Consider the following 14675-nt stretch of genomic DNA (forward strand, 5'->3'; position numbering starts at 1 on the left):
GGAGCAGCTGATCATTGGTGTAAATATTAAGAAGAGCTAGAGACAATATACTACCCGGTGGTAAGATGTTCCTTTGATTCCTCCATCTACCGTATTTCACTTTCCCTGGAATTCCACATATGGTTCTGAAGTAGATTCCTAATGATATTTGTAAGTTTAAAATATTTAATCAGGTCATAAACTTTCTGTTTCAGTATTCTTAGATTGATGCCATCACCATTGCCTGGGGAGGATCAGTTGGGGGGGCTTTTCATGTGCCTGGTAGGAGCTGGAGCAAAGGACGGAAGCTCACCCTGCCCAACGGCAAAACTTGGGTTTTGAACATGGGCTTGGTTACTCTAACTCAGCATCTTAACCACATGAGTCAACTTGCTTCTGAAAGCATGCAAATACTGGAGATAAGAAGGTAACAGATCATCTTTGGAAAACTCTGTCTCCATTGGCAATGAAATGGAGATGAGCTCCAACCCTAGATTAGGACATGACTGGACAGGGAGAAACATTTACCTTTTTAAAAAAATCTACCATTTGGAGAAAAATGCTTGTCCAGATTGAAACAAATGGGGTTTTTCATTTAAAAAGAGTTTACAAATTGGGAGTAGTACTAATTGACCTCCTCCTCTTCATTGTTTAGTAACTATTGAATGAAAAATTTAAATCTGCCACATTACATACTGATAGACTTCATTGTTTTTTGTTACTACTGGTGACATTTGCTAACAAGATGCAGTATTTAAATATGTATAATAATTTGAGGATACCCTAAACATTAATACTAAGATGTGGGGATGGTCCATAAATTTTCCTATTACCATTTGATTATGATTTCTTCTATAATATCCTATAATATCCTATAGCTATTTAGATTGAATGAATGCTTTGCTATGGTCATTCTGCATCATAGTGTAAGTCCATTTGATACAGATGAAAGACTTCTCCAAAGTTCTGCAACTAGAAAGCAGCAGTGTACAAAATGCAAATTAGAACTGTCTAGAACTTGAAATACTCTGTTTCAACTTCAAAAAACAGGTGTATCATCTCTTTATTAACTGTTTTGACCTCAGGATGTTGGGTCATTTCAAATTTCTAATACTTAACTATATGAAAAAGTTTTTGAAAACTAGGCTCGGTAATAAAAGGTGAACCTGGTGTTGTATAGTATTGAGAAACCAAAACAATGTCAAGGTTTTTATAGATATCAGCCCCTGCTTTTGTAGCATTTTGAAGATCTAAATCATTGATCAATCCCAGGTTAAATACATAGATTCAAATAATTTGAGCTTCTTTGTAGAGATTCTGCTTTATTACATACCCTTGCGATTCTGCTATAAAATTGAACCATTTAATGTGAAATATGGATGATTATGATACAGTACATATCCCTAGGATTAATAATAGTTTGTTACCAAGTCTTAATCAATTTTGCATATTGTATAGTACTTTCTTTTTTGGCCCATTCCTGGTTTGCTCTTTCTTTCTACTTGAGAAGCAGCAAAAAGCTGTTGTTTATGAATATATAGCATATATTATTTGGGGCGGTTGCTACACATTTTTCTATGTTTAACAACATGTTTTTTTTTTAGATATGCAAAAAAATAAATAAATTGGAGGGTACATATATTCCCTGAGAGTTGCATTTGTGGTTTTGTAAATCTTCCATTAGTGGATTTTTGAAAGTGGCATTAAGCTTTTTATGTGAGGGTTTTTTTGTATGCATTTTCCAAGTACCGACAAAGCTGGTCAGACAGTCCCACTGCTGAGATGAAGGGAGAGATCCAGCCCAGCCCAGGGTAACGAGGGCTGATCTATAAAGAAGTATGGTCATCGTTGTTGTTGGCCAGTCCAGGGCTGTTGGCTGAAAAAAAGTCCCGAGGAAGGCTTCAGAAATTGAACTTGATAAAATATATATTTTTTTCTTTTTGCAAACAAAATTAACATTTCATAGAAATATGACCAGATGTTTTTTTCTTTACATGAAAGTATTTGTCAACAGATTAAGATTTTGGATTTATCAATAGTATGTAGAGTTTTTGCAACAATTCATAACTGAATATTATTTGTAAATCAGTTGCTCTGGGATAGAAAGGAATATGTTGGAAAATAACCTGCAGAGGTCTGGGGCAGATGGGGATTTGGGAGGGAGGTACTTTGCTTGCGACGATCTGCTGCTTTCCAAGGATTCTTCTCCCATGAAAGATAGGCATCTGGCCAAGGGAAAAGTTTTAAAGAGGATACCCCCAGCCCAGTTCTAGGAAGAAGAAAGTTGCTTTGTAAATCCTTTCTATGGCCCAGAAATACAAACACAGAACATAACAAAGCTCAACAAACAATTGAAGAAAATCCTAATAACTATGTTAGAAACCTTTTAGGATAAATTATTTAAAAAAAAAACATTAGACTTAAATGTCCAGATATAAAAACAAGTTTATTTGGATATGAAGAGGAGACAGGAAGATTAAGGAAGGCAACAAACACACAAGTCTATATGAAACCAGTAAAATCAGCTAGTTACATGTTACCAGGGTGTGTAGGATCTCAGCTTTCAAAGCAGTACAGAGATGTTGGTCTGAAATCAAAGCCAGTTAGTATCCAGGTTAGATGTCATTAGATAGGTTGAGAATCTCATTTTTATGTATTTCTGAGATCAGCAAATGCCAGTCTTTTAGTGAAGACTGGGAAGATTTTGTTGAAGAGAATTCCACTTCTGCATCATAGTCACCGTTACCTAGGCTGGGCATATATTTGAATGATAAAAAAATCCTTCTAATTTGATGTGGTAAGGAGACTTTTGAATGCATATTAGAGAGAAAAACATAAAATCTGGATTATTCAAACTTCCTAGCATATTATCAATTTCCCAGCACTAAAGGAAGAAGAGCATAAACTTAGGTTTTATCAGAATGCAGGGATTTGTTCCAGGATGATAATAGATGTAATAATTAGGATATTTCTTTATTTCATAGCTTTCTGGTAAATTAGCTTAATTCTGGTCATTTATATTGTTCATCAGGATTTTTTGTCAATTCTTTCAAGATGGGCTGAGAGAATAGGGTATGAAAATCCTACAAATTCCCAGTTATATTTCTTGGTGCGTTGGAAGGCTATGTGAAGGAGTTGCTCACTGTTCATTTAAGGGCAAAGCTTGGGCTGTTTAAGATCTTCCTCGGATTGGTTCTCAGATCAGTACTTGCACTTCATTACATGGAAAAACCTCACGTTCCATTGACTTGAATGCAGATTGGCTTCACTTGTAAATGCTTAGAACTTTTTTTTAAAAAAAGAATTGCACCTGAAATAAAGTCCACTTTAGAGGAAATACTCCTGCTTTTTATACTTCTGTTTTCCAATCTCTTTAGGCACTGTTATAGACCCTGAGTGACCTGCATGTTTATACTAATAGTTAATCAATTCCCCCAGGGCCAAAACAGAACCATCCATTAACATGAAGAAAGTACCAGGCAACAGTGGCAAAATGCAGAAAATGATAAAAGACTCAAGCGGAAGCATTGCTCCCCAAGAGCCCTGGGAAACAGACTTTCTCAGTGGTCACAAAACATATACGCAGGGGGGCGGGGAGTTCAAGGGAGAGAGGCAATGTATCTCTAAGAAGAGATGAAACTAGAATTTGGACTAGAATTTTGAAAAGGTGTGCCTCCCGTTGGAAGAATCTCAAGAATCTCTGCTGCTTTTCTAGCCCCCTCCCATTACCTTGCATTTATGCTCAATAGAGAAAGTGCCGTGTTTGTAAGCAAAATGGTAACGATTTTGCACAATTTAGGAACATCTCAAAAGAATGGAGCATTTGGAATCCTGATCAGAAGTACTCTGCAATGCAATGTTTTTAAGTTTGTATTTGTTCTGTCTAATTCCAAACTCAGGCAAACTCTTCATTTGAAGCAAAATCGGGGTAAAAAATATCGATTAGTTCCTCGGTACCAGGGAAATTTCCAAGATACCATATGTGGGAATATTTAAATTTGCACACCCTCATGCACATATTCCAAAATGACATAAGGATACAGCTTAGCTTGTTGTGAAGATATGAGTGGATAATGAACTAAAACCATTATTGTATCTGGCAAATGTGAGGGAGGTAAAAGAAAGAAAACAACAGTTATGATTCAAGAGGAATGTAGAGCTCGTATCAGGATGGGAAATGTCCATACATCTACCAGACAGCAAACTTAGTTTATGATTCTTAATCATGGTAGGGAATGTCTGGGTTTAATTTAACCATCTAAGTCATTCATATCAATAAATTTAGTAGGTAAACATCTGCTGTAAGTTCTTACATTTTTCATATCAACTTTTGTCCTAAGAAAAGGAAGTGAAAGGCCCAAAGGAATCAGAAATGTGGAACATTGTTTGGGACATGGTACAGAAGATATGGAGGATGCAGTGGGAAAGAAATGGCTTTACTTGTCAATGACACCCTGCATGTCAATTTTGCTTCCTATCCCTTCCCCTGCTTCCCCTTAGTAATGCAGGGAATTAATTCAATAAAAAAGGCTCGTGGGTGTATATAAACCATTTGGGGGGGGGGAATGGTGTAGATATAATTGTTGGTAATCTGGTGTTCAAAACACAACATTAGTTAATATGATTTGATCTTATGCTATGGTGGCTCTCTTTCAAAGAACATTTATTTTTCTTTTCGAGCATTCCTGATTTTTATAGATGATCATATTCTCTTAATTATATTGGAATTAACAGAGGGACTATATAATTAGATATTGCATAGTTTTATGAGTGCAAATAAAAGTATTTTAAAAGGGCAATATTGGAAGGATAGCTATTCTTTGTCAATTCCTATAAATTCATGTCATGTTGAAGTCATTATATGGTTATTTAACAATGTTACTTAATAGAAAATAAAAAATAAATAAAATATAAAGAAATATATACAGTCCAAATTTTTAAAAATAGTTTTCCATTTTTGACTTCTGGCAGCAAAATGCTTGTTCATATATTAAAAACAGTAACTTCTTCAAACTGCTGTAAAATGGGAATGGGTATCCTTATGATTTGTCAATAATGGCAGGTCAAGAAAGCTTTGGTATGTGAAATGACATCCCAATGTTAGGACAAAGTGTCTGATGTGATGCATATTTCCCCCTCGCCCCTTTTTTTTGGTAGGCATTCAAGTTTGTCTTACACATTCCATCTGGACTTTTCTATGTGTTCGGTGCAAACAGATATTTTGTATACCTGAACAAGATTTCTGTAAATATCAATTAAATCTATGGTTACAAAATGCTGGGACACAAAATGTTAGGACCTCATAGAATCAAGTGGAAGACAGGGATGAGATAACAGCATTTCAAAGTTGGAATGAAAAGTAGCGTTTTTTTTAAAGTGGGAAGTGGAAAGCAGGAAGGAAGTGGACTGCAGAGGAACAAAGGGCCTATTCTGCTAGATCAATGGTAGGAGTTAAGATTGGAGGATGTTCACCATGAACTTAAATCCCTTCCATATGGGGATATTTTCAAATGCTATTCATGTGCCCATTTTCCTGCAGTCATGCTACATCACTATATAACCTATAGTTTCAGGAGTATATTTAAGATCATATAGGTTTAGGAATGCCAGCCACTCTTAAACTTGCCTTTAATAGGCACAGTGCAGTAGGCACAGGCCTAATGTAAGGATGGATAATGTGTCACTCTTTATTCCTTGCACAACTACATTTGTGGCATGTTAATTATTGGCAATGTTGGCTAGGTTTGCTGGAGTTGTAGTTCAGCAAGATCTAGGCTTAAAAACAGAAAGGAAAATAGTGCAATCATGCCATCCGAGTTCTTAGTTTCCTGTCCTGAGTGGAATCCTGAACAATAGCAATTCTATACAGTTGTCATACATTGCAACATTTTTGTTTACAAAGACCACTTATTAGTTGAATAATTATGTCAACAAGGTGTTGTGATGGAATGTAGTCTGGATTCCCCAGAAGAAGGGAGTGCAAGACAGTGAAGTTTAGATCATTTGAGTAGGAGAAAGAGAGCCAGAACGGCTCTTCCATTGGGAGTCTTCAAAGACTATCTTTAATGGTGTAAGTAGTTTGTTTAGTTTGGAAAGATTTCATCTATGGACAAGAAACAATAAACAAAACTGCTCAGAAGAACTTTGTCGTTCTTAGTTTTTGGAGCCCAACTGGTGTTTTAAGAAGACTCCGTCCCTAATTTATGCTTCTGGTATCTAATATATATTAGCTATCTAATATACAGTAACAACGTTTTGAGTGTATGTTTGAAATGCAGGGTCTATGCAGGAAGACATGTCATGAGGTGTGGCCAAATAAGCTGACAAATCAGAGGGGGAGGAGTATAAGATTTAGTCTTCGGGTGTGAGTTTTATGTTCAGCATTTAAGTCTTACAGAGTCCTACCACTAGAGTTTAACAGCCTGTGTGTTTCTAACGTGTTGTGTGTTCCTATTTGCCCCACAGAGCTAAGTCATATATTCATTGATACTTGTAGTTCTTTCATGGTGCCTTTCTTACTGGACTTATCTCTCACAGAGAGACCTTCTTTGTCACAGAAGCTGCAACAGTTGCTCTTTCACCGGCTGCTTTAATCTTTCTTTCTTATCTTCCCCTGCACATATGGCAAGGGAGCAGAACGCCTTCTTTGGTCAGGTTTACAGCTGATAAGTAGTCAGCTGAATCTTGGCAATGCATTGTGTCCACATAGAAACTGAATGATTGGGCACTGACATTTGCACATTTGTGTGGGTGGAGAACACACAGGAAAGAGAAAGATGACAACAGGCGGTGGGGCTGTGGAGGTCCATACTGTTGATTTTAGTACACTGAGATAAGAAAAATGCAGTAATAAAAGAACTGTCTTTTGCAAAGGACAATTATCATTGATGAACATTTCTGTGTGTTGTGTGTTGATTGGGAGATGGAAAGAGTGGACGAAATGTCATTTCCCTCCACACATTGATTCAATCTTGATTGTCACCTTCATCAGGCTAAAAGATAGGGGTATGAAAAATATTGGTCTGCTTCCATGTAAATTCAGAGAAAATCTACCTGAGATGTTCCTAAAAGTTAGGAAAATGTGCACAACACTCACAAAAGTAATAAATTATGTTGGTCACATCTCATTTCCTGAGATGTTCTCTTCTATGTTCTTTGTTTCTTCTCATCTTTTCCTAATCAAGTCACTTAAAAATGATTAATGTATGTGTCTCAGTAAATCAACTTCAGATAGAACTGGTGGATTTTAATTTTATTTTGCAAAATCCTGCAAGCAAGTATCAACAAAAGAGCACTTAGGTTGGGGTGTATGGAATAGCAAAGGGATTTTATCTACATCTCTTCAAAGGATACAATTCAGCACAGCTATTTGATCTCCTCCTGAATTTAGAAGGCTTTCTCCATGGTTAAAGCCAGTTAAAGCAACTGAGAGTAATATTGCCTTTCCAGAGAATTAACAAGGACCAAGTAGTAAAACAAGAACAAAAGATCTAGGAGAGACTTCAAATGTATTTGCATTTCTGTTTCACAAAACAGAATCAAATTAGCCATTACTGTACGTGAATGCCATTAATGCAAGTAATGTGCCCTTCATAATACAGTAGCTTCAACCAAGTAAGAGCTGGAACATCCTTGAAGCAGCTACTTCTGTTTCAAGGAATTCGTCGAAATGCTTCTGAAAATGGAAATAATGTAACAATTAATATTTTTCTTGGGATTATGATAGGGAGAAGAGAATTAAGCAAATCCCAAAGCTGATCAAGATGTCCCTTGCTCTGTATACAGGCAGTCCTCGACTTATGACCAAAATTGATCCCAAAATTTCTGTTGTTATGTGAGACGTCTGTTAAGTCAGTTTGTACTCCATTTTATGACTTTTCTTGCCACAGTTAATCACCACAGTTGTTAAATTAGTGCCATAGTTGTAAAGTGAATATGGCTTCCCCATTGACTTTGCTTGTAAGAAGGTTGCAAATGGTGATCACAGGACACTGGGACACTGCAATTGTCATAAATATTTAGCCAGTTGCCGTGTGTCTGGATTTTGATCATGTAACCGGGGGGGGATGCTGCAATTGTAAGTGTGAAAAATGGTCACTAGTCTCTTTTTCCAGTGTCGTCGTAAATTCGATCACTAAATGAACTGTTGTAAGTCGAGGACTACCTGCACTACATCCAGTTCTAGTATTCTGGGTAGCTGTAGCAGGAAGATTGAGTTAACTCCCAGTTTTGTCACCTGTGAGTATCATAAGGGCTATTGCTGTTATCCACAACTGCAAATATGAATTCTGCATTCACAGATTACTCCAGGAGTGCCCTACAGCACTCACATAATATCAGTAGTGGAGTTAAGGGCCTTCTGTTATCTGTTGGAATTAACTCTTCAAAATGGCCACATAAAAGGTGCACAGGGACTGTTTCATGCCACTATGTTATGGGCTGGTATGATCTACAAAGATCCATCAAACAGTAAATGCTACATACAGTATAAATATGGTAGAAAAATGTATGTAAAAAAAATAGCTCATCTTTTTAGCTAAAGCTAAAGTCAGCGTGTCCTCAGCTAAGCCCCAGGCCCTTCCCTTTTATGCCTGCCTCACAAGTTTAGATACCTGGTTTATTTCCTTCTCTACATCAGTCTGTGCTGAGTAATCCTTTCATTTGTATAGCTACCTTCAGCACTAAAAGAACTAATATTCTTTTGCTAAAGATAGAAAGGGAGATAAATCAGAAGAGACTGATTGTACAGGACATATATACAGTGCCTTCTAAATCTTAATCAGTTGTTTATTGGTTGGCAAACAAATTTCACTGTTACAACAAATATTAGTAATGAGGTCATTCAACTGGGTGACCATACAAAATGCATCATAAATTAAAAAAAGAGTAAAATCTGTGCTGCTAATTTACCTCCTGGGAAGGTCTATATTACTTTAAACCTTGTCAAATAAATACATTTCCTGTTAGGAAAAATAATGGAAGGGTTTGTATATATATATATATATATATGTATGTATGTGTATATATATATATATATATATATATATATGTATGTATGTGTATATATATATATATATATTTCACCACTTCAAAATAGGCTTTTAAAAATATCTTTGCTATGAAGCAGTTTTTCAAACCATCGCAGTGAAAGTTCCTAGCCTGAGGTTAGATTTTGACTCCTGTAAAGGCATTATGTTCATCTGCATAAGTCCCATTATGAAATCCCAGCTACTGGAAGGGACATAATGCCTTGGTGAAGGGACTGATGACCACAAAGGCTGCTGCATCTTATCAATTGTGCCCTGGAAACACGTGGGTCAAATTTCTGATCTGAAAAAAAGAAACTGTTGGCAAATCCGTAGATAAAAGAAACGGAGTATATTGTGTGGATGTTATCTGTGTCTATATGCACATTTATATATATTGCATACTGACACACAAACACACAGAGTGTGATATCACATAACCCAAAATTAAAGAATCATTACTTTGTTTACTCAGTGATTTTTTTTAAATGAGAGAGAGGAATAAAAGGCCAAATAAAGAATACATGAAAAGAATTGTTTCTACTGGTAGACAAACTTGCAAGACCAGCACAACAGAAAAAGGATTTTTTTTCCACCACATTAACAGGGACGCAAGTTTTGGCGGAACAAAGAGTAGACTATATGTGCAATGCTAGTATCTGTACATTACATAGGAACTGTTCCATTTTTTCTGCCATTAGAATTATCATCAGTTAATACAGAAAAACATAAAAATATACCATGTAGCATACAATTACCAACTTTCTATTTCATTAGATTTTGTTTGCTCCACAGTTCAGTGAGCTTTGGCTAAATTAAGTGGTGAGAGAGAGAAAGAGAGAGACACACACACACAAAAAAAACCCCAAACCAAAAACCAAAACCCCAAACTATTATGTGATACAGATTCAGAATAAACAGTTTTGCTATTTTTGCTTCTGTTTTGTGCAGCACTCCAATCTAGACGCATCATTGCTAGTAGTTTCAAATGCATGTTTGGCCTTTTGTAAGTCAGGTCCTTGGTACTAAGAAGACAGCACCCAAAGATGCTTAAACAAATGCAGTATAATGTGAGAAGGCCACACAATGGACCACTTCCTTTTGCATCTCATTCATTAGCATATGGTCTCTCTGATGTGACGCCAGTGTATGTGTTGGGTGAGGGGGAACAACAGGCAGTTAGCCTTTTTTTTTTTCCTTCATGGGCCTATCAATTCCATTAAAAAGTTATGAGAACTGTTGGTTGTTTAGAACAATATGGAGTAGGAGAACACACAATATTACCACTGCTTTGATTTAAATCCAGACAATAATCCAGATGTACAGGGAGCATTTGTTTTATTAAAATGTTTACTTAGTGTTCTATAGACTAGTGACCAAGTGAGCTGGTCCTTTCAAGGTTTCTTCTGTCAGGGTCCCATCCTTGTTTGGTGGAACTATAAATCCATCACTACTGCCCCGCCCCAACTGATAGTAAGTGTGTAGCTGTTGGATATGGTTCCTGGAGCCCAAGTTTGGCATACTCTTGTAGTACACATCATCGCCATCGCCACCTTTAGTTGATGAGGGATCGGTCTGGGTGCTGGTGGTGACACTTTCTGTGCCTGGCATGCTGGCCAGAGCAGGCATACTAGTGTAAAGAGAATCCCTATTCGGTGACTGGAGATCTTCTGTGTGCTCATTGGTTAGCAAGGGGAAAAAACTTTCACTGTTGTCTTGTGGAATCCGTCTTTTGCTATAATGGTGAGGCTGGTGGTTCTCTGCAGAATATGCCCTTGGGGGTAACAGTGGGGCATCTGATTCCTCATGAATGAGTTCTAAGCCCAGGTTCTCCTCCTGGTTAAACAAGGTGACGTCATCGAGAACAATGGCATCGTCACTCCCACTGCCAAGATTATTGACAAATTTGTTCATCAGATTCCTACTTTGTTCATTAGAACATTCATGTTTGTTCAGGTAGGAAGGTATATAATTGGAAGTGAGTTCTTTCAGAATCTTTTTCTCTAAGGCAGTCTCACTGTGGTTATAGCTATGGTCAATTATTTGCACACAGTTGCTCAAGTACTCACTGCTAGCAATGCTGTAGCTATTGCCGTGGTTACCATTCAGTGGTAGAGTATCCATGACACTTGTATCCCTGGCATTGTTCAGAAGCCCCTCTGAAAAATATCACATAAGAAAATTTGATTTGTACCAAAAAGTATTTGTATATACTCTTGATTTGCATGGCTACTGTCCTAAGAAACAATAATAAACTGTTTGTTACAATATACAGTAATTGTGTAAGAAAGGGAATAAAGAGAAATGAAATTATATTGGGTTTCAAGACATGGAAATATGGATTTAAACCTTCTCCATTAACTATTGTTTCAATTTGTAAATTGTTTGTCTTCCATAGTACACTGAAGATGGCTAAAAAGTCAGCATGTAAAGTACAAACAGTTGAAATCCAATTTAAAAAATTCTGAATTATTATCTGAGCTCAAAAGGCCTGGTTGAAGAGAAAGATATTCTTTTCTTGTAGACTAAAAGAGTGGGAGTTAAAATTGATTAAAAGAAACTGGGATTAACACAAATAAAGATATTTTGTTTTGTGCTCAACAAATGGGGCATTAAAAACAGTAGCCTTGCTTGCGAATCTCAATGCCTGCTCACTTTCATACTGTGAAAGACACTTCTTCAGACAGTCTTGCTCTAATATTTTTAACTGTGTTAAAATGTTTTAACCAATTTAACTGTGCTGAGAAAACAACTGGCAACTACAGGTCTTTCAAGATAGGTTTAAATTAATTTAGGGCTCTGTATGCTTTGAAATGAACTGTTGTAGTTCAAGCTGTATAACTTTTCAAGCTAGTAGTGAAGCTTCAAAAAAATGCTTTAAAGAGGTGAGCCTATGTGCCTGTGTGTTCCATAGTATCTGTCTTACATTTTAAAGCATACATGATGTTATTGCATACTAGTTAACATCTTAATTGCTGCAGTTGAAGTAGCTGGATACTCTTTAAAGTTAGTTCCATATAGGTTATACTGAAGTAGTCTAACTGTGATAGAACCAAAGCTTGAATAAATATGAACTCATCTAACTGGTTCAAAATGGCCATAACTGATATAGGACACAAATTCTAGAAATGCATTACTTTGCCACCATTACCATCTAGACATCCAGAAACAGCTGGAATTCAAGAAGCATTCCTGGGCTCAGGGGCTATTTTTTTCAGGCTGGACTCTAATACCAAAACTTATTTTTTTTACTGATTAGCAGCAACTGCATGTTATACATATTTAATTACAACTTATTCATCTTATATATTGAATCTTGAAAATAAAACCTTAGATACGGGAATTATAGTCCTACATTTAGAAGGCCATAAGTTTCCCCACCTTATTCTAATTGACCTAAGCATTGGCAGTTCAGATGTATCTAATTATGATTATTAGGTACATCAAATATAATCAAAGAAGGAGTAAGGCAGTGATAGGCAGAATTCAGCTCATTCCCATACCCCCCCAGAACTTTGAGAAACTGAATCTGAGCCTGTTGTAAATGATAAACAATGAGTAGAGAAATTTGGTCAGAATACCAGGTGAAGAGGGCTCAAAAATCTTCCATAATAAAAACCTGTCCTAGTTAGCATAAATGTTTTCATACCAGCTATATTATTTGAGTAGGGTTGGGAAGAGATTGATAATTTTGTTACTGCTACTATTAAAATATTAAATGTTTGACACTTCAGCAATCTAACCCAGAGATCTATCATACAGATTTACTTTCTTCCCATTCGCAAATTAAGGCATACAAAATTTCTAAATATTATGAACTACCACATGTTTATTGCATTCCTTAAATGCGAGACCGGTAAAATGCCAAGAAACCTGTTGCTTGATTCTCCACTGTTTTTGTTTTAGAACAGAGCAGGGATGTGCCAATAGATGCCAAAAAGGATGAGATAAAGGAAGTAGTACTGGAAGGACTGATTTTAATTCTTCCTCTCATGTTAGTTTTCTGAACGAAATCATATTGCCCCTGCTAACTAATTTATATTCTGGAATTAATAGTTTCTTATGTATTCCCTTTAAACACAGATATGTTCTACAATTATGAACACAGAGAATGATTTCCCACTATCCCTCTCACCATACTTCATTAGCTATCGCTACAGTCTTGACATATTTTAATGCAACAAAACCTACCTATATAGAGCTTTATCACTCAGATAATATAGGTAAAAATTAAAATAATAAAATAAGCATCTATGATCATATCAACAGTCTGAAATACTTAGTTGGTATAATCATGATGATAATTCAAATCAACCCCAACTAATTTGTTCCTTTAATTTACAAATGCACTCCAAATCAACTCAAATTGATTCATCTTCAATTAATTGCCCACTTCAGTCATGCTCCTAAATAACAGCCTTTCAATCAATTATTTCATTTGTATTTACCAATCAAGAATAAAAAAGAAATAGAGTGGACTAAGTTTTGGGTGGCTGATTCTATACAATAAGGAAGCTAAGGCAATGATAATTTATGTAAAAGCATTGGGGAAGGCACCCAGGATCCAATAGAACCCTTCCCAAAAGTAGTAGTCTAAAAGAGCTTACCATCTTTAGACTGTTTGAGATGCAAGGAAAGTTCTCTATTTTTCCTGCTGCTGCTAGTCCTTATTGTCCCTCCTGGCAAATTTCCCAGTAGCTTAGTCCTAGGCAAGAATCTCCAGATCCTTGGGAAGGGTCTCCAGATGAGTTTGGTGAGAAGTGCCCATGAGGATACGCTTCCCAGGACAATAATTATAACAAGATCATCAGGGCAGGGAGCAGGTCACTTCACATTTTACTAGTCAAAATAATCACTATCTGGGCCAGCTATTCTCATCAGCTCTTTGGCTGCTTTATGTCACTGAGCTTTAAGGTTAGGCCTGCCTTCCAAAATACGCTGAGAGTTTTAAAAAAAAGGCTCTTGGATGCATGCAGTTCCCTAGTATCCACCCTGTTTAGGAAAGAAAGGCTTCCAGGTCCTTCTCAATAAATATGTAGAGTATTACATGGTCCTAACCATAAAGAAGGCTGAATGCCGAAGAATGGATGCTTTTGAATTGTGGTGTTGGAGAAGACTCTTGAAAGTCCCTTGGACTGCAAGGAGATTTAGGTCAAATTAGGATGAAATCCTTGTACGGAGTATACAGTTAGAAGGATTTAAATTGTTTAAAAGAAGCAGACTTATATTTCTACAGAAACACAGCAGAGCAATGATGAAAACCGTCTTGAATATATTTGAGTCAATATAAAAGGAAAAAAGAATGACATTGCTATAGGCATATACTACAGGCCACCCAACCAAACAGAGTTAACTAGGTTAACTAAGGTATGCAAGAAGCATACTACAATAATAATGGGGGACTTTAACTATCCTGACATCAATTGGGAGACAAACTCTGCACCTAGTGGAAGATCAAATCGACTCATGACAGACAACATAGCAGACAACTTTGTCTTCCAAAAAGCAGAGAAGGAACTAGAGGGTCAGCCATTCTGGACTTAATCCTCACTAACAGAGATGAAATGATGGAATGTGTTGGAAGTTACAGGAACATTGGCAGGGAGTGACCATGCAATATTGGAACACTATGCAAACAGAAGAAATACAACAAAGTCAAACTAGAATCTT

The 14675-nt window shown here is 36.5% G+C and overlaps 1 protein-coding gene and 2 long non-coding RNA genes across 26 annotated transcripts in view; 2 read left to right on the plus strand and 1 right to left on the minus strand.

Annotated features, from left to right (window-relative positions):
* The window catches only part of LOC148132379 (uncharacterized), a 531004-nt gene that overhangs the window by 167700 nt on the left and 348629 nt on the right, over window positions 1–14675 (plus strand). The gene's annotated exons all lie outside the window — the stretch shown is intronic.
* LOC148132381 (uncharacterized) overlaps window positions 1–14675 on the plus strand; it is a 31753-nt gene that overhangs the window by 2836 nt on the left and 14242 nt on the right. The window contains exons 2-3 of the long non-coding RNA XR_015747928.1: window positions 195–314; window positions 348–406. This is a non-coding gene — a long non-coding RNA (uncharacterized LOC148132381). The remainder of the gene's footprint in view (window positions 1–194; window positions 315–347; window positions 407–14675) is intronic.
* The window catches only part of ADGRL3 (adhesion G protein-coupled receptor L3), a 573686-nt gene continuing 560801 nt past the window's right edge, over window positions 1791–14675 (minus strand). For 16 of the 24 annotated variants that reach the window (XM_087957259.1, XM_087957267.1, XM_087957255.1 and 13 more), the window contains one exon: window positions 9339–11164. In XM_087957259.1, the coding sequence (XP_087813385.1) occupies window positions 10368–11164 (797 nt within the window). In that variant the 3' untranslated portion in view covers window positions 9339–10367. Of the gene's footprint in view, window positions 1856–6128; window positions 7655–9338; window positions 11165–14675 lie in introns of those variants that run through there. The other 8 variants (XM_087957271.1, XM_087957269.1, XM_087957279.1 and 5 more) reach the window with 5 other exon arrangements.

This window comes from Notechis scutatus, chromosome 2 (assembly GCF_049901735.1).
Source record: "Notechis scutatus isolate UNSWTSFEM ecotype Mainland chromosome 2, rNotScu1.2, whole genome shotgun sequence".
Taxonomy (NCBI): Eukaryota; Metazoa; Chordata; class Lepidosauria; order Squamata; family Elapidae; genus Notechis; species Notechis scutatus.